Genomic DNA, 20,137 nt, shown 5'->3' with positions numbered 1-20,137 from the left:
CTGTACTTTTAAGTAATAAGAGCAGTGAGGCTGTGCTGATGTCTGAGAAATATCGGCATGTTAACATTGTCATTTTGAGCATGCTTACGTTAGCCTTGCTCTGCCTAAGTAGGGCTAGAATGGCTGTAGACTCATGACAATATAATAAACTACTGTATAGTATGTACATTTTTGAAATATCCTTTTCTTCTCGTACTGCGCTGTTTTTCCTTCCTTTTTGTATTTCCTACTTTATCCATGGGGGAAAAAAGATTTCTTCTAGAAAGGTCTTGGTGATTGCCTTACCCCACCTCTGATGAAACATCAATATCACATTGCGCTTTTGTTTCAGCACGTACATGTGGTATTTACTGCCAACATAATCACAGTTAAATCACTGTAAAATAATGGGCACTTATTAGTTTGCGTGGCGTGACGAGGCACAGTTTGACAGTCTAGTGTCCATAAAATGTTAATTTGATTTCTGACTGTGCTTCATGCTGAGGTGGTGGACTGTTCCAGACACTCTGGCTGACAGTGAAAACCCCTCTGCTGTTTCTCAGCAACAGTTCTGTGTCTCATATCCACAGTAACAAGCAGCCAGTGTTAAATTTAGCAGGGTATAAATTGATATGAATAAACGATATGTGATTCTCACTGAAGAAGTGAATCAACAAGGTTACTGAGCCATTTAATTTATCCTCAAATTGTGTTTTTCAACCCAAATTATGAAGTGGTTCCTTGGTTTGGCAGCAAATTATGTTCACCTTTAGAGTGAGCTGTAGCACATACTCTGTCAAAAAGTGAGGTGATGTTCAGCTTTAGACAGACATAGCAGGTTGTAGGTGAGCGGGAAACAGAGAGCAGTACAATCCAATGGAGTTACATGGATTTGTCAAAAATACTATGAAAATAATTAAAAGAAAAGATTTTCACATCTTATAATCAAGCAATGGGCTTTTAGGATTTAAAACAACTATGCATTGAGTATATATGTGGACTGCCTAAAACTCTCATATTGATTTTATTAATTGATGGTAACGGTAATAATACGCCTACTCAAGTCTTTCGTAAAATTGAAAACACAAATAATAAGTAAATGTTATTCTGGTAAACACAATTTTTCTCAAACATGGGAGTTCATTCTTGACCCTTGGAACAGTATGTAGGGTATGACTAATGGTCCACTTACTAGCTTTTTTGGAGCTTTCAGCTGCAATCTCACAGTTTTCATCAGCAAATTGAACTTGCTCAGTTGTCATAACATAACCTGGAACTTGGTCATGTGACAACAACTCCCCCCTCATATGACCACCTTTAGTCTCTGTTCAAATGTGGTCCAGAAGGTCTTTGTTTAAAAGTCTCGGAAGGAGTTTCATGATTTGAAATTGTATTTTGTTTTACTGCTAGACTTTTGTCACTTTGAACTGAGCTCTGCCTTATGCATTGGAGGAACATGGGAGTTCAATGAAGGGAAAAATTGCAATGGACTTGCAATGTTACTCTAGTTGCCACCACTACCATGGCTCAGCAGGACAGATGTAACAATGGGTGATGATCGAATGGAACAATCAGCAGATGGATGTAAAGACATTTTACCACATGATCAGATGAAAGCAGTGTCATCTCTGTTCACTTTAATTGCACCTCAGGGGACAATGCTTTCACCCACAGCTGTCTCCTGGAGATGTGCTTCTGTGCTCACCTGAAAGAATCACTTCACCTTCCCATCTGAAGAAACCTTCTTTTATAAATGTGGCTGATAAACTAGTTAACATATAGCCAGCCACTGTCACATATTCTGAAAAGACATACAGGCCTACGTTTTCAATCTAACAGAATCCTACTGATGAAGAGCCAGTAGCCTACTGCTTTCTATCCATTTGGAAAAATTAAGATAATACAAAGGCATTTAAAATTTCACATTTGAATTATGTGAAAATTCTGATTTGATCATCGCATTTTAATTACAAGGGATTAAATGCATGTGGAAAAATACAATGTGCAATTTTAATATAGTTCCTTACCTTTGGTTTCGATTAGAAACGCCTCTCATGATGTAGGAGGGTAGCCTATGTTATAAGAATTTTGGTTTTGAAACAATACTATAATTTTGACAACATACTGGTGCTGGATATAATGATAAAATAATATATGATTCTGTACTTGAATATAGCTGAATAGGGCAAGAACAGCAGTGATGAAAATGCTTTCGTTCCCATTTACTTTCACTTGTGATAGGTTTCATGTAAATTTACATATGAAAAGCCAGAACGCTGTTTGTTTCTTTAAATGAAATGGGACACTAAATATGTGATTTCTGTCTTCTTTTATTTTATAGCCTTTATCTTTATTACATTATTTTGTATATTTTTTAGGTTTTTGTCTGGAAATAAGAATCGCCGTCGTTATGGCGACACTTCCGTCAACAGACTCCGGTTGATAAGTGGGATTCTCGGCAGGTACAGAGGACTTTGGCACATTCAAGTCAAGTCGAGCAGTCATCCTGGTACTACGATGACCGAACGGCCAGCCACTGTGGAAAATAATGTTGGAAAATGTATGTTGCGCAACTGGGAAGAAGAGGTGAGTGTAGTTAAGGTTGCGAAGTTAGCTAGCCAACTGTCCGTCCAGACTGCATGACACGCATGTCTTTAAACAGAAGAAAATAGAACATGTACATGGTGGTATGCTGTGTTCTGTGACCTAACAAATTCAGTGACCACATTGCTCTTGTAGCAATTATGTTGTGCATAGACCCTTTTCACTGCAGACTGGTTGAGTCGGGTTGAGTGAGCCAACAGGTAGGGCGCTGGTACCTGCACCTGGATCCACCCATGGTTAATGTTAATGTGGCTGCACAAGTCAAAATGCTGTGTGGAAGGTAGTAAGTAAGTAAGTAAGTAAATAAAGTTTATTTAATATAGCCTTGCACCTTTGTGCATGTGTATTGCCACAACAATAATTTTTTTGTTTTGCTTCATTTAGTTTTATTGTAACTATTTATATAGCTGTTACCAAAAATGGTGAGCCAGTATCCACTCTATGGCCTCATCATCACCTTGTGTGTGTGTGTGTGTGTGTGTGTGTATCCATCCCCACCTAGAACAAAAGATAGAAATGTTAGACTATCAGAAACAGGTGTAGTTTGTGGTGTGTTTTAGTTAAATGGTACCTTTTATTTGATTCTTTTTTTTTTTGTCATTATCTTAATGGCCCTGGGACTTTTCTCCCTGCATCATTATGTTGAAAAGTAGTTTATAAAAACAGCTGACACATGCTTATGAAAGGTATTCTATCCTATTTTCTTATTAGGTGTTCATACACACAAGACCAACACAGATATTTTGAATAGAGCTATCCAAGTTCCCAGAGAAATATGTCATCATCATCAATCATGGAAAACAAAGAAAAGCAGAAAATCTTTGCATTTCAGATGTTTGCGTGTGTGATATCTTCGTGTGAGTGCGTGCGTGCGTGTGTGTGTGTGTGTGTGTGTGTATGTTTAAGCCTGTTACAGAATGTAGTTGTTAGTGAGAGTGGGAGTGGGATGTTTGTTCATCTAAACTCTGTCTTTCCATTTATCCAGAGGGCCGTTGCAGCTGTTGACACTGAGGAGTCGAAGACACAAATCCAGAGACATGGACACAGAGGGATTCTCACTATGGACCAGGAGTCTAAAATGGAGTCTGTCACTACGCTTAAAGCGGCTTACATCCCTCCGAAAGGTCCAGGTGTGAGGCTGCGGGGTATGTATCTTTGTCTTCTTTGTCTTTCACCAGCAACAGTATGAACCTATTTCTGCCCATACATTTAAAACCCATGTACAGACTGGACATATATTTTAGAAGAGTTCATTCAGGCGATGTATCTTAAAGAATATGACACAGGTTTCCCATAGACACTGAAGGCTGCTTTGACTCTTTTCAAAAATTTGTTTCAGATTTTTATTTGACTGTTCAAATCTTTTTTTAGATGATTTTCTGTGCATGCTCAGTTAATGTCTTCTTTTATATTTCCATGGTTCAGGCATCAGAAGCGAGCTTTTGGAAAAACATATCGCCCAGATGATAAGGTAAATCAACTGTGAAACAAGTCCTTTGATGCAACATAAATTGTTGCTGGAAGTTCTTTGTTTATGGAAATGGAGAACGCCGCCTGGCCGTGTTTCTTGAGGGGGAAAATGATGTAATACACGTCTGGGTTTGTTTTACTGTTCAATCACAGCTGTGATACCCTTTAAATCAAATTTTATTATGTTATTTTGCATGGAGGCCAGTCATCCTAATGGGGTTTATGGAGTCTGTCCCCACACATCCCGCACAAGTTAACTGCTCCTGAAGAATACAAAGCATCATGTCTTCGATGCAAACGGCTCGTCACGCATTTGACAATGTCTCATCACTCAGTCTTGAGCCATGAACTAAATTCCCTGGACTTTATAAGTACACACACCAACGTTCCTTGATTCATGCCGGGTTGGACCTCTTCTCTGTGTGGACATGAACAGACGGTGCTTGACTGGTATCTTCTTACACCTGTTAGAGCTAGACATCTTCCACTGTTACCGTTTCTGTGGACACATGATGGTTAACTTAATCGTACGTGCTCGTTTTCCTCACTTGGGACTTATGCTGCATTCAGGCAATGTCAGCCAAGGGTAAAGAACGGGAAAACCATCGTGACCCTGAGAGCATTCGCACATTCTTTCAAAAATGTTTCACGTGTTACTATTCACGTTGTCAAACCATCTAAATAGCCTAAAATAGCAATTTTTATTGCAAGTGAAGTGAAAGTGAATTGGTCCTTGTCATTTCGCTAATTGAATAAATTTTAGTCAATATTGGATATACAGATCCACTTATACAGTGAGACCATGAACATTTTAGATTGGGAGTAACATTACACCTGATTTAGTTACGTTGTTATTGGTCTGCACATGCTGGTTTACGTGTGATGTGTTACGGTGATGCGGTTTCAAAACAGCCTATAGCATCCAATCACTAACAGATATCCAACAGAAGGGAGTGACAGTCAGATAAAAGATGTCCTGTAGGATGGTTTTATGTTTCCTTTCTGATGGCTCAACCCTCATCAATCCTGAAAGCAGAAGAGAGCACTGGTACGTCCTTAATGATGGCGGATGATTTCCGGATCACACGAGGCTCGAGGAGTGGTCAAATTATCTATAGTAATTCTTTTTATACTCAAGTACCTAAAACCAAGTAAAAGTAACCAAGCACATTTACTCAAGTAAAATTTGAGGCACTTTACTTGAGAATTTCCACTTTTATGCTACTTAGGCTGCTATATTGATCATCCACTACAACTCTATTATATATAACTCTACTACAACTTTTTACTCCACACAACTCTATTATTACTGTTTATTTCCCATTTTCAGATTAATAGCAAACAACAAAATGCAATCAAAGAAATTATGAAGCATTAGTGTAGGTTAAGATAAGACTTTATTTACTTTCCTTCCCTGGGTGGAAATTCACAAGCTACCCATCAATATATAAAGTAATTAAACACAGTGATGTAAACATTAATGCAGCAATTATTAGAATTCAATAATATTGTCACGGGGTGCAAGAGAGTGCAATGTGACAAATATATTGAACTTTATTTTGAAATCGGTCATTCTACATAATGACTACTTTTACTTCTGGTAATTTAAGTATATTTTTATGCTTTTACGTAATTAAAATTTTGAATCCACGACTTAGAACAAAGTATTCCTACACTGTGGTGTTGCTACTTTAACTGATCTTCTTCCAACAGTGCCGAATGCTGAGGCTGATATCTTCCTGTTTTCACAGTGAGAAGATTGACGCTGAACGGAGCCCACCGACTCCCAAAACTGACTTCTGCTCCACAACCCAGCGGGATTACAGCGTCGAGGGATTTGTGCCTCTTACCCCTGAAATAACACAAGTAAGTGTATGTGTATAATACTCTATGTGTGCATGCAAGTTCAGTGATGAACAGTGATGAGCTCAAATATCCTGTGTTAAATCCAAAACAACATGTTGTTTATTGCTATATGTGCCTAAAACACAACTTCGGTATCAGGACATGCAAATGTAATGCCCAGTATGTTGCGCCAGGTTGATATTTGTATGATTCATTTCTTTGTTATGTTAGCGTGTGTTTTCATCTATTTTACATATAATTGCTTTTGTCAGTTTGAAATTACTAGCCAGTGTTGAATGAATGAATAAAGTGAGTGCAGGGCTGATTATGCACTTAAAAGACTCACTAAAGTAGACATCCATTGTAGTGTGAACAGGCATTTTTTTCCCTCCTGCCAGTCAACCTAATTAAATATGTAAAAGCTGTCTACACTGTCAGGGATCCTGTAGAAATTCAAAGAAAGAAGCTCAGCGCAATTAATATGCAGCTGTCTGCATTTATTAGGCTGCTGGTGTGGTAAACCACACCCATCAGCCATAACATTACAACCACCTGCCTAATATAGTGGAGGTCCCGTCTTTTGCCGTGAATGTGGTCTGTTGGATCGGACCACACTAGCCAGCCTTCGCCCACCACGTGCATCAATGAGTGCTATACATCTACGTAGAATGTTAACTGATTCTACTTTTATTGTATTTTGTTCTTCTTTTTATATTCCTCTGTGCTGCTGTGCTAACTTGAATTTCCCTTTTGGGGGATTCATAACGGAACATCTTATTTTTTCTTTTCTTAGCCTCCCGTGACCCTGTCGCCTGTTTACTGCTTTTCCCTCCTTGGACCACTTTTGATAGGTACTGACCACTGCAGACTGGGAACATGCCACAAGAGCTTCAGTTTTGGAGATGCTAGTCTAGCCATCACAATTTGGCCCTTGTCAGAGTCGCACAAATCCTTACGCTTGTCCATTTTTCCTGCTTCTAACACATCAACTTTGAGGACGAAATGTTCTTTGCCGCCTAATACATCCCACTCACTGACAGGTGCCATGGTAACAAGATAATGAGTGTTATTCACTTTACCTGTCAGTGGTCATAATATTATGGCTGATCGGTGTATAATCATCATTAGTCTGATAGTATAAACCACAAACTATCTTGATTGTTAGAAACCCCTGTTTTGTACCCTGTTAAAATCTCACTACTTTTCTTTGCTTGTACACACCTCTTCACTTTATTGTAACTAAACTGCATTTATAGAGCACCTTCTTTCATGCCAACAGTCAGAGAGCACAGGCTGCCATGCAAAGTGCCAACATGCTCATCAGTGTCTTGCTCAAGGACTCTTCGACACTCTGATCGAACCAGGAACCGCTCTGCCTCCTGAGCAATGCTGTAAACTCAATACTTTTTTTTTCCAGGTCAACATCTTGTGGGAATAATTTTGCTTTGATCCTCTGAACTTAACCTGTGCCATACCGGTTGCCATGGTGATCTTCCCAGTTTATAAGCGGACCAGCTTTGTGACACCGGTTAAAACCCAATGACTGCTGGTAGACCCACTAATCTCTCACTTTGTGATTGGATAGGTGTGTTTACACTGCAGGCAAAGCAATTTTCTGCCTCGTTTTTGTAGCATAAATTTGAGTGTTGCCATGTTTTAGCAGTTCGGGTCTATTCACCCCCAAACAACCGACAGATATCACTGTATTTTGTACAGATAAAGCTGTAGTTGTTTGTTTGTGTGTCTGTGTGACCGCTCAACCTCTGATATTATATATATTCATCATTAGACATTTTTTTTACATGATGACTCCAAATGTTGTTGATCTCTGGGTACTGCTTCCAGCTTCTCAAATGTGAAGACTTGCGGTTCCCCCCCCTCTGTCTCAGATCAGTGTAAAGTGAATCATTCTGGGTTTTGACATGTTTTTCATTTTGTAGAAAAAGGAAATGAGTGGTGTGTGTATGTGTGTGTGTGTGTGTATATGTATATATATATATATATATATATATATATATATATATATATATATATATATATATAAAAAAGACAATTTATATTATATTATATTATATATATATATATATATATATATATATATATAATATAATATAATATAAATTGTCTTTTTTTTTTGGTAACAATGCTTCAAAATCAGGAGCAGAAAGAAGACAATCTAACTCACAATGGCATTCTTGTTGTCTCATTTCCAGGCTCATGATTATAAAACTGACCAGGCCATCACATTTTGGAGTGAAAATTACCAGCGGATACAGGTGTGTCAGATTGTTCCACTTTTTGGACATGGGGTGTCATGTTTTGCTGTTGTCATTACATTTTTGTTTAGGTAGACACTAAAAAAAAACATTCATGGGCCAAAAGGAATATACGATGAGTCATTTTCTTTCTCATGCTGAACTCTGTATGTGCCTTGTGTCTGAACACTAAAAATAACACTAATGGCACCATTTAATGTGAGAGGACAATGCAACAACATCAGCAGCTCTCAGAAGTGCAAAGTGTCCTTCTTTTTAATTTTTCGCCAGACTTACTAAACACACGTCCTGCACAGTAAGATCCAGGAAAATGATTAATCGTGGTTTCACATTATTCATGCGCTGTTTTGTGTCACAGGGTGTGACCGCCGTACAGACCCCGACCGCACCTTTCAGGAAATCGGCCCTGTTCAGCACTCCCATCAGTGAGCGGCTGGATGAACTCCAGCTCCCATCTGATAACTGAGGCAGCATATCAGATCATCACATTACATCACTTCATTACCAGTTAATATTAAAGTCCTAATCCACTTTAAAGGTCTCTGTCATTCTCAACTGCAGTGATACCTCCGGTGTATAAAGATATAAAGATGTTTATTAAAAATGAGATGACAGTTTCAGTATCACTGTCTGATGAAATACTGACATTTGGACTTTAAAACCTTCCAAACAAACCATCTCTGGACTTAATAAAACACACCACTAGGTTTCTGTTGTACAGATTTGCAGAGAAACATTTGCCTCCATGTTTGGATCCTAAAAATAATAATTTACTGTATCTCTCAGCACTGTGTCTAACTCTGGTCGGTACTGACCCAAAGCATATACAGTGACACAGTGCAGACCACAGCCAGTAAACAAGTGAAAGAATGAAGAGATGTCGCAACATTGCTCCTCGTTCTCCTTTCTCATCTTGTTTTTTCTTGACCAGATAATCCTGACGTTCAATGTACAGTTGACCTACTTTTGACCTTCCTCTGACATATTCATCTCCTTTGGATCTCTGTAGGTGTCACATGCACTACCAGTCTGCTGCTGCCACTGATGTAAATATTCACCATATCATTTCCAGCACATCTACGTACATAGATATATCTAAGTGTAAGCATTATCCACATGTAAATGCTTTCGTGAAGTGGAAACAGGTTGCATTAGTAGCAAAAGTGGGATTTATTTGCATGGAATGTCTCTGAGCATAACTAGAAATGTAGAAATATAGAACCTGTCACTATTAGAGTATCAACATCGGCGGCTGGTTGCACCAGCTGTTCTTAGACTCTAAATGAATTTAGTCGGAAGTGTGAACAAGGTGGAGATTTACAAATCACTAGATTTAAGATGGGTTGCATCACACAAAGTAGTTCTTGCATATTAGTTGTTACTAAATATTTTCCCAGAACTAACTGACAAAACTAGTTTGCTACAAAACCAAATACCGTATATGACCCACTTAAAGTAAGTAGAAGACAGATAGGTATAAAGAAATGCTGTTTGAATAATTGTTTTAACTAGCCTTACAAGGATTGGTTCTGGTTTTAGTTTGGAATACATTTTAAAAGTACAGAAGTAAAAGTAAACAGAAGTTTCCCAGCAACTGATTTGCACATTACTGTCTTCTCTAGCTGTGGCAGTCCTTATGATTTAATGTAAGAACTTGTTAAGGATCTTTCACACAAACTTGGATTTACAAAAAGCTGTCTGGGGTGTACCTTGTCTCTCGCCCAATGTCAGCTGGAATGGAGCTTGCAAAGAATAAAGCAGGTTTGGCTATGCGTGATGGAAGGTGTGACACAAACCACGTCATGCTTTCGAAATTTTGATTTTTCTTTCAAAGTTTCAAAATTGATTGTTTTGTAGCTGGACTGTTGTTTGCACTTTTTCTTTATGCTGCCTCTGTCTGACCAGGGAGCCTGCTGTATTTACAGGCTCCATTCATCTCTTTCTATCGCTTCTCTGTTGCCTTTTGAAACCTCCTATTATTGTAATTGAATGGCGCTGAGCAACAAAAAGCCACTCTTTCCTTCTGCACCGGATAAATATCTTGCCATTGTCCTTGAAGAGAACAACAAGAAAAACCTATCAGGACTCAGAATAGCACAGAGCATGTTCTTCCACCTTTACAAAGACATGTGCTCAAAGGCCCACAGCATGCAGATGTGAAACACTGTGCATTATATGGAATAACACAGTGTTTGCCACAAATTCACATGTGTTCTGTCAATCAGAGGACAATTCAAGGCGCTGCTCATCCTTTCTGAGCTTTCAGCAGGGATTAGTAGGCGGTAGCTATGGCGACAAGTAATTTTAGCTTATATTTATGCAGCTTTTTCTCTCCAAACATTTCATTATCTCATGGGATGATACAGGAAAACCAATTTGCCCCTGAAACACGAGGCCTTGAAGCAAATTCAAATGAAATGCGACACAGCAATTTTCACTTTTGTTTCCCCACTTTAATTTCAATTCTATCTCTGTTGTTTTTGTCTCTGTATCATTTTGGTCTTTTTGGGGGGGGGGGGGATGAAGAAAAAGTCAGCCTTCAAAACGGATGTGCAGGGGATCCTACTGTATATGTGTGATGGAGTTTAAGACCTTTCTACCATCTGGATCAAAAAAATTATTATTATGTCAGCTGCACAGTAAAAACCTCTTTTTCTAAGTCGCCACTCTATTTCCTAATTGAAACATAGATTGTGACGTGAAATGACATAGACTACAACAAGCTGTACAAGCCAGCCCAAATTAAAATTCACTATATTTGTCTATATTAATGCTGCGTTTCATTATTTTATATCTTCACGCACAATAATGCATTCATATTATTCAGGTTTTTTTCAAATTGAGCAAGGAACTATTTCACTATCTACTGTCTTTGTTTGATTTAGGAAGTAGGCTAAAGGTGCAACTTGGCAAAGTTGTTACTGTTTTTTTGATTGTACAGCAGATGGTTAGAAGAGTCAGAGGATTCTGGAAATACCGTCTTGGTTTTGCCAGGAATACTTCCAAGTCCTCGGCCACATGAAAAGGCAGAAAATAACAAATGACAGCATGACAGACAGCCTGGTCAGTTGTGAGGAGTTGGCAGGTCAGCGCGGGATTCAGCAGAGACCTTTACTCTGCTTGCTGTGGCTCTAACAGGCGCCGACGTTGTGTCACTGTTGGAAAGTGGGCGGTAATTACAGCCGATGCAGGAGGGGAAGATGTTCTCCTGCAGAGATGAAACGCACAAACACAAACACACACACACACACACACAGTGCCCATGCCCCTGTTTCACAACTGATAATGAGCAGGGATGTCATTACAACAAACACACAGCTTCCTGCTGCCGACTCGCTTTTCCCCACTTCCTTACTTATCTGTCTACAACTGCTTGCAGTTAATTAGGTTCCAGACACTTGATGCTCTGTTTCTTCCTGGCACATGTGTTATATTTTAATAATATAATAGTCCTGGTAGTATCGTGAAATGTAAGGCGACAAGGCTAATGTATGTCAGATAAACCTGAACTAATTGTCCCAGTTTGCGTGGGGGGAGGAGAGCGCAGCTGATTTTTAGTAGAACATGAAAATAGAAAATAACATCAGACGTTCCTGAAAGTTAGACTGCCCCTCTGCTGAACTGGCTCCTACACTTCTACATTAGCTCTGTGAGCACTTCCTGCCTTTTAAATGTGAAATTCTAGAGGGACAGCCAATATTTCAGTGTGGGGAGGGAGGATAGCACAAGGTCATTTATAAATTCTTTCTGGGTTAAACTTAGATGAAAACATTTGAGTGACTATTGTCAGGGGAATATGGCCCAGATATATTCAGAGAGTTCACACTTTAAAGTTAGTACATAAATCATGAAGGGCACAGACTCGCTAGGGCTCTTCTATGCCTTTCTCATAATTTCCCCATAACCCCACTTCAAAAAGCAAATGTATAAAAATGCTGCCTGACCCATAAATGGAAAAAGAGTGTTTTAGTGTTTATTGAACAAAATATTTTACAGTATCTTGGATATACATATATACATATTATCTTGTACTGTGTAGCACGGTTGATGAACCCCTGCAGTGACATCAGTTGTAATGCTGTGCCTCCGAACTTCAATGGATGTTTCAAGGAAATATTAATACATCATTGACTTCCAAACACATTATACAAATCTTAATATAGAAAGCACAAAAAATAAGAATTTATCAGTGAAAAGTACTCACTCTCAAGACAGAAAGGTTCCTCATACAAAAAACAACTTTTACAATTTTTGTTTCTTTTCCTTTTTTTTGCAGCTACAGTATGCAGGTAATAAATATACCTGGAATTCCCTCAGTTTTTTATTTTATTTTATGGTGTCGTTCTCCTTTCCTCTGCACGGAAATTACCAATAAGGACTTATTCTAGAACAAATAAAGAAGCGGCTCGGCCACCGGAGCTTCTGCTGTCGTCTCCACTGCTGCTGCCACATTATTAGCAGGCCTCTCAAATAACATACACATCAGTCTTCTCCCCAAGAAGCCAATACGTTCTCATTTTGCCTTTGCCCTGGAAAAACACAGAGATCAATAGGTTCATCAATGGAGATCAGGAGGGTCGGAGGCGGGGGTGATATCTTTTATTAGGCTGCCCTTCGTTTAAGAGTGACCCTGGTGGATACTGCAGCTCATCTTACACCTCCACCTTTTCCCATAAATGAAGCATAATCAGAGTTAAATTCACCACATCATCGCACTACTGTGAAAACCTTGTTTCTCCAAAAGATCAAAATGTGTCTCGATCTAATTCTGAAACAATCAGTGCTCTAAGTCAATATTTTATCAGCAGAAAATCATGAATCATCAACTATTAACCAATATTCGCTGTTGAGGATACTATATATATATATATATATATATATATATATATATATATATATTTTTTTTTTTTTTTTTTTTAACTATTATCTGACATTTTGTTCAAGGCCATAACTCGACCCAGATTTCCCTGGAACAACCTCACACTGCCAAGTAATGCCAATTAGACACGAGAAGCTCACATAATATTTATTAATTGAACTGTTCAGTTGTATTTTGTTGTTGGTAAATTTTGTCTTCCAACTCTTTAATCTAAGTGCTGTTTTAAAGAGGTAATATTATGCTTTTTGGCCTTCTCCCTCTCCTTTATTGAGTTATATACCTTTTTTGTGCATGTAGGTTTGCAAAGTGAAACAGCCTCTGAAACTCTTGCTCCAGTCCATGTTGCTAAGCTGGTAAGAGGAACACATACAGTTGAACCGAATCCTTGTTTAAAGAAGATTTTGAACCTGAAAATGAGCATAATATGACCTCTTTAAAGAATTCTCCATGCTGATGGGAATGTAACTGTGGGTGTAACACGAAATCCCTGCGTTGTTTTAATTTTACCTTTTGTAACTTAACTGAAATTCTTTAAAGATTTTATCACTAAAGAATATCTGAATAAGCCTAATACCCGCTGTGTTTAATGTACAGTATGTAATTGCTAAATGTAAACTCTTCCTCCTAAGGTTGTTAAAATCCCCACATTCTCAAGAACACTAAGAAATACTGAGGATATAACCTAAATGGTAGCTACTCTCAACAGTAGCTGCGGCCCTGACTATCTTAGTCCCAGATATATATAATAATATATATTAAACTATATTATTGAAAATAATATATAGATGTAGCCCAATCCACGACACAGCATAGGATTCTTCAATTATTTAAACTTTTTCATTAAAGGTATAAAAATTTGAGATGCAAAGTCATTATTGAAACAAATGGCACCAGCAATACATGTCATTATTTCACCCTGTCTGAATGTGAGGTGTACAGATAGATGTTTTTAGCAGTGTGAGCTCATTTTATTTCAAACACAAGCGGGATAACCATTGTAAGTGCAATGCCAGCTTTTTTTCTTACCTTCATTTCTACATCTCCTCGTAACTGGAGCTCAAAGTAGCCAAACTCATCCAGCACTTCTTTGGTGGCTGAGGATACGTGGATCTTTAAGGCTGTAAAACACATCAAGAGTACAACAGACAAGACTGAGCGTTTTCACACTGCGAATGTATGCTCTTACAATATTTAAATTACCACTACACTGCTTTCCTCTCAGGCCTCAGGACATGCAGCAGCAGAGGAAAGTGAGGAGTGATACGGGACCATGCATTCAGACATCAGCGGCTGAAATTCTAACGGAGATGAAATTTTTTGTCCAATTAATGCACACTGTGCAGAGATGTGAGATGTGATTCCTGCCTGTGAAGTTTCAGGCTACACAGTTTATTGCTGGCTAAGGGCCTTTAGCTGTAAGTGCTATCAATTATTTACCAGTGGAGGCACACTACAGGAAGCGACTCAGTAGTTAATCAATATATCTGAAGATCTGCTCGCAAAATATCCAACCACACTTTCATAACAATAGTTCCTGTCACTGCCAGTTAAGAACATAAATGTGAGGGTAGAGTATGAGACAGGCCAATACGTCTCATATTCAGCTTTGAAATCATATTTTTACTGAAGAATGTTTCCATCCAGCCACATTAGCAGATGCTCATTTAGGGGAAAAAATTAATTTACAATTTCAATAAAGATAGAGATTAAATCACAGAGTGTGTTCTGTGTACTGACAGTGCACAAGATTTAATAAACTGTTCAAACAAGTGCTTATTCTCTGTTTACTGTGATCCCCATGAATTGTTACCTTGGTTACAACTACTCCTCCTCCTTAGTCATACCGTTATAATCTCTCACTCTCCCCATGACAGCAAACAAAAAAGTTAGAGGACAAGTCAGGCATGAAAAGACGAAAACCAGTGAATTGATCCCACTAACAAGTGTGTATCCATATACAGTATGTGTATCCAATGCCTGATGTATCCTATTCCGTGCAACAGAGCCTCCACTGTTGTCCAAAAACTATTGGAAAACACATCAGTGAGCCTCACTGTTGCACTGGCTGATATGTTCCTTCATTACTACGAACACACACACTGTAGTTTATTGTGACTCAATTCCATACACACTATCCTGCTGCTGTAAATACTCAATAGAGCAGCAAATGAGTGACTGACAGAATTACTCTGCAGCTGAAAATAGTCCCCAACATGTGCAGAAGTTACTCCTGCTAATTCTAACTACGCCCAGCTCCATCCATTATATTCTATGGACTGTGGGAGGAAACCGGAGCACCCGGAAAAAAACTCTGCAGGCACAGGGACAACATAAACACTCCATACAGAAAGGCCCAAGTTGGCAAATCCTGAATGAAAAATGTCTCATGTGCAGTAGAGGTGATAATGAATTCTTACGTAGGGTAATTTGTTACGAGCTCTAAAATCACAGATTTGTGTTAGGGGGCTTTACAATTTGTACAACGGACTACACCCTCTATCCTTAGACTTTCGAGTTGGATGAGGAAAAACTTCTCAAAAAGAAAAAGAAAAGTGAAAAAGAAGAAGAAACCTCAGGAGAAGCAACAGAGAAGGTACACAGTAGTAGGAGAATCACAATATGGTGAAACTGAATGACAAATATACAGTATATATAATACACAGTAGTGATGACAATGTCAAACTACAACACTGAAGAACAGCAAATAATGAGGACAATGTCACCAGTACGTTTGTGAAAAACATGTGACCTAGAGTCCAAGTGAAAAAATAAAACAAAAACAAGTGACAGTGACACTCACCCTCTCCGTTGGACTCCATTCGAGATGCTGTGTTGACAGTATCTCCAAACAAACAGTACCTCGGCATTTTCAATCCGACCACGCCGGCACAGACTGGACCTATAACACACAAGCTAAAAACAGTTACATTTTGCAGCGGGAAAAAACAATCATGTTTGGAGCTGCTGTCATTATTGTACAATTATATATTTTTTAAACGGGACAACAGAGGTGTGAGTGAATTGAAATTGTGCTCAGAATGATTTAAATTACTCTGCCAACACAAGTACCAGCCTACAAGCGCTGGTCCATTTCTGGTGCGTGTCAAGGGTCTGAAAAGGAATATAAACAGTGCCGCCATGAGCTGATGCAGTCTAAATACTGTGTTAGAAGCCTCTTGTAAATTACATCAGACTAAATGCTGCAGACAGATCAAGATAAAACATCCTCAGTGTTTATGTCCAGTCAGTACGTTGGTTATCCGTAGGCGGCAAGTTACAAATCACAGCTGCCCTACAATAAATGTGCACTCAGTTGCCAGTTTATTAGACACATTTAGCTCAAACAAATACAGGCTAATACAGGAGTCCTGCAATAAATCCTACTTTTATGAAGGTTCTCAATAAAAGCACTATATATATCTGCTTTTAGAGCACAATAGTTGTCACATTACTGTAATTTCAGTTTATCCTTCTTGGACTCACAGGAGCACAGGCATTTACGTAGCTATGAAAACCTTTAATTACACAGGAGAGGAGATAGAAATATGCTTCGGTTAGTCCAAGTTTGAAATGCTATTGCTCTTAATGGCTGAATTGTTTTGCAAAATAAATTATTGTAGCCAATTTTAGACAAGACCAGAACCCTTTTACTGATTCATTTATCCAGAAAATACAAACTTTGACAGCTAACTGTACTTCCTAGTAATGGAAGCTCGAACTGAATGAGTTCTCATAATTATAATATTCAATTAGCCTGGTTTAGACCTCTGAATCACAGCCCGCATCTTCGATTTGTTAAACAGTTCAAAAAGGTCTGGTGCTGTGCCCATTACCGGCTGTTTTCCCACAGGAAACACAAACACAAGGCAGGGTAAAGAATGGGACAGTCATGTTCCCGTGCCAGAGCGAGAAAAATAGCAACAGAAAAATGGCCTCAATAATGGGGATGGAAGCACGGCTGAGATCGATGTACACATCGTTGCAATTGGACTCACTGTACAAAAGTTAGAGAGCTTCAATCTGAATTTTTGATGATTATAGTAAAAAGTGCAGCTTTGTTCCAAATGGAAATGATTTCAGCAGGAGAAAAAAGACTGTTATGGACACACACAAATCCCCTGCATGTAAAAGAAAATAAATGATGGTGCCGACTCATTAGTAAAATGGACACTAGCCGTTATGAGTGACCATCTCTGCGACCTTGTGGTTGCGTACCCAGTTCCAGATCAGGCCGAAAATTCAGACTCACCCGTGTGTATACCTATCCTGAGTCTCAGCTGGTCGTTGGGTCTGTGTCGGATCTTGAACGTTTTGACCTGCTCTAACAACGCCAGCGACATCCCAGCAATCTCTCTGGCATGCAGCTTTCCGTTCCGCACCGGCAGCCCTGACACCACCATGTAGGCGTCGCCGATGGTCTCCACCTGAGGGGCGAATCATAACAGGTCAAAGCATCAGAGAGTGGAACTAAAACCTAATTTATATGGCTAGATCACAGAATTGAGGCTATTGGTGTTTGTGGTTGTGTTTCCTCGACTTAAGATTAGAAACAAATACGCCAATCATCCTGACTCACCTTGTATACATCAAAGTTATCTATGATGGCATCAAAACAAGTGTACAGATCATTGAGCAATGTGACGACCTGTAGAGAGAGACAGAAGGGTTTTAATTATATATATTCAGTAAAGCAACAATACTGGAAGAAGTACTGAAATGTTACAGCTTAAGTATGTCAGCTGTGTAATTGTGACATAAATGAAGACCTTAAAAATACAGACTGTAAATCCAACATTTGACACAGTTTTCTTTTGTTTGAAGGTGAAAGTGTGTCTGCGAACCCCACATAATATCTGTTTGTCTGTCGCTGGACTACTGCCCACTGAGGCTCACTGACAAACACATTTACAGGACCATAAATCAGATCCACAGATGGAATACTACAAACACAATCTGTCTTAAATGTAACATATTGTGTGGCGTAATAATTGTAATGCAGCAGTAATGTCAGAGGTTGGCTGTTTATTCAAAGACCATTTTTTAAATTTAGCCTTCATCTCTAATGTTCATTTGTCATAATTTTGTATGCAAATAAAATCCAACCCAGCTGGCTCTTTAGCTGGTCAGGACATTTTGTACTTTTGTACATTTTGTACTTTTTTGTAAGAGTGAGCAGTGCTGAGTGAATGAGAACGTGTAAACTGTAAAGGATTTGGATCTGAATTGTGAGAAACGCACAATTGTTTTGTCAATACTGAAGTCTTAAAGGCACAATCAGCAATCCAGATGTGCACTAAAAGGCCGCCACACAGAACTCAGGATTAGAACCTTGTGTCACTCAGATGATGGACAGATATTTTAATATAGTGGCTATAAAGTAGACAACAAACGAACAACGAAATCGAAGTCATGAATGTTAATCTAACCAGCTCAATCCTTACTTTTGTAGTGTCTCATAAATAAGGAGGCACATTTAGTTCAATGCATTATGAATTTTTTAATCCCTATGTATTTATATTTGTCTCACAAGGCACATATCCTTTTTATTTTATGTTGTATGTAATTCATTATTGTATATTTGGTTTACCACTGTACTGTTTTGTTAGCTACATACTTATACATATGTTGACTACAGCTGTGTGCAGCGCTATTGCCCGAGCCAAATTTCCCCCCGTGGACTATAAAGTCTTCTCTCTCCTGATGCTGTTAAAGTTCTGTTTACATCATTAATATAAAAACAGCATTAAAATGGGCCTATATGCTAAATTGTGATAAACTAAGAAACATAAAAAAAGCACAACTCTTCAGCAACATCACATATACAACAGCATGGGAACAAAGCTGTCATTTATAAGGTTGAAAACTAACAGATGGGACATTTAAAGGTCTCATGTGAATTTTTCTTGCAAACAAAAATAATTTACATATACACTTTACATATTGTGTCCATCTGTGAGGCCTAACAAGCAGGTTCAGCAGAGAATCGAGATGAAGGAGAGCACATGTTTGTTCTTGGGGTTATTCCACTCCTCCTGCAGGTGTCAGATAGGCCCTCTGCCTGGCATGTGAGATCATGATTATGTATTTGGTGTAGAAACCTCCCTTTGGTATTCAAGTGAGAGGGAGATAGTGGCATGACGTGACTCAGCTCTGCGTCAACGCACTCTTCCATCTAACATCTGTACTATTCTGAGTTGCAGCCCGTGTGTGGGAACACACGCTGTGGGAACTATGAGACACACTGTAGGTAGAGACCTAATACTGGTGAGCGCTTTCATGCACGAATAGAGAAAAAGAATTCTCTGTGAGTGTGATCACAAACAGTGATTTTTAAAAGCTTTTAGATCAGCTCGGTAGATGTTGAGGACTTTACATCGAATTTTTAGAAGTTACACAGACAGGAGCAGTGAGTGTGCATCATTTATTGGAGGATCGCAGTGACATATTGATTGTCGCGTACCTGTAGCGGTGTACTCTCTGCGGACATGGATGTGAAGCCCACAATGTCGCTGAAGTAAATCGTGACGCTGTCGAATGCCTCTGCCTGCACCGTCTCCCCTCGCTTTAGCTGCTCTGCTACTGAACTGCACGCAGAGAGGGAAAGACACAAGGTCAAACATGTGTTCAAGCTGCGAAACCATAAAGATATGTTGAGGAAAATCTAGAAGCCAGGCAGGATCAGAGGAGAATGCCTCAAATGTCTGAAAAGATAACGTCAAACGAAACAAACAAAAGAGTTGATGAGATGATGACATCAGGTTTAACATAAAATCCTCAAAGAGTCGTTCTAAAACACAGCCACAGAAAGTCTGGCAGGTTCAATTATCACCGCTTGTCAGTTCATCTTTGCTAATTCTGCTCACGTCAATTTTCTCTTTTTAAAATAATACCAAAGGCGAAAGCACTGTGGCAGCAGTCAGCAAGTCTAATCCACAAGTGTGGTGAGAAATGATATCTGTCCTTTCTCTCAGGCCCTTCTCTGAGTGCCTGGATTGCTTTGAAGGACGAAAGATTCCTCATCGGGGAAAGAGGATAAATGAGTGAGAAAGATGGGATGGTGTTATCCAAACGCCTAGACACACTA

At 38.9% G+C, this 20,137-nt stretch overlaps 2 protein-coding genes and 1 long non-coding RNA gene across 4 annotated transcripts in view; 1 reads left to right on the top strand and 2 right to left on the bottom strand.

Moving 5' to 3' along the window:
- Window positions 1-2,378, bottom strand: part of LOC123981882 — a 5,639-nt gene extending 3,261 nt beyond the window's left edge. The window contains exon 1 of the long non-coding RNA XR_006827843.1: window positions 2,007-2,378. This is a non-coding gene — a long non-coding RNA (uncharacterized LOC123981882). The remainder of the gene's footprint in view (window positions 1-2,006) is intronic.
- Window positions 2,379-2,389: 11 nt separating this feature from the next.
- spag8 (sperm associated antigen 8) lies at window positions 2,390-8,711 on the top strand. 2 transcript variants are annotated; one of them, XM_046067104.1, is made up of 6 exons: window positions 2,390-2,539; window positions 3,569-3,728; window positions 4,009-4,054; window positions 5,805-5,919; window positions 8,112-8,174; window positions 8,533-8,711. In XM_046067104.1, exons 1-6 carry the CDS (start codon window positions 2,528-2,530, stop codon window positions 8,638-8,640), a joined length of 504 nt encoding a protein of 167 aa, XP_045923060.1. In that variant the 5' UTR covers window positions 2,390-2,527; the 3' UTR covers window positions 8,641-8,711. The 2 variants fall into 2 exon arrangements, with proteins under 2 accessions (XP_045923060.1, XP_045923059.1); XM_046067103.1 differs by having other exon boundaries at window positions 2,396-2,565.
- A 3,414-nt stretch (window positions 8,712-12,125) lies between these two features.
- Window positions 12,126-20,137, bottom strand: part of npr2 (natriuretic peptide receptor 2) — a 59,392-nt gene continuing 51,380 nt past the window's right edge. Inside the window, exons 17-22 of the mRNA XM_046067484.1 lie at window positions 19,514-19,637; window positions 17,630-17,698; window positions 17,303-17,477; window positions 15,854-15,952; window positions 14,080-14,171; window positions 12,126-12,703 (exon numbers count right to left, since the gene is read on the bottom strand). Coding sequence (XP_045923440.1) covers window positions 12,641-12,703; window positions 14,080-14,171; window positions 15,854-15,952; window positions 17,303-17,477; window positions 17,630-17,698; window positions 19,514-19,637 — 622 coding nt within the window. The 3' untranslated portion in view covers window positions 12,126-12,640. The remainder of the gene's footprint in view (window positions 12,704-14,079; window positions 14,172-15,853; window positions 15,953-17,302; window positions 17,478-17,629; window positions 17,699-19,513; window positions 19,638-20,137) is intronic.

The sequence above is a fragment of the Micropterus dolomieu genome, linkage group LG13 (genome assembly GCF_021292245.1).
Source record: "Micropterus dolomieu isolate WLL.071019.BEF.003 ecotype Adirondacks linkage group LG13, ASM2129224v1, whole genome shotgun sequence".
Taxonomy (NCBI): Eukaryota; Metazoa; Chordata; class Actinopteri; order Centrarchiformes; family Centrarchidae; genus Micropterus; species Micropterus dolomieu.
The sequence above is the reverse complement of the archived record's forward strand: the minus strand, read 5'-3'. Positions and strand labels throughout refer to the sequence as shown.

Coding starts and splice junctions, on each gene's coding strand:
- spag8 (XM_046067103.1), top strand. CDS start 2,497: ATGACCGAACGGCCAGCCACTGTGGAAAATAATGTTGGAAAATGTATG. Junction 2,566..3,568: donor TGCGCAACTGGGAAGAAGAG/GTGAGTGTAGTT, acceptor CCATTTATCCAG/AGGGCCGTTGCAGCTGTTGA. Junction 5,920..8,111: donor TTACCCCTGAAATAACACAA/GTAAGTGTATGT, acceptor TCTCATTTCCAG/GCTCATGATTATAAAACTGA.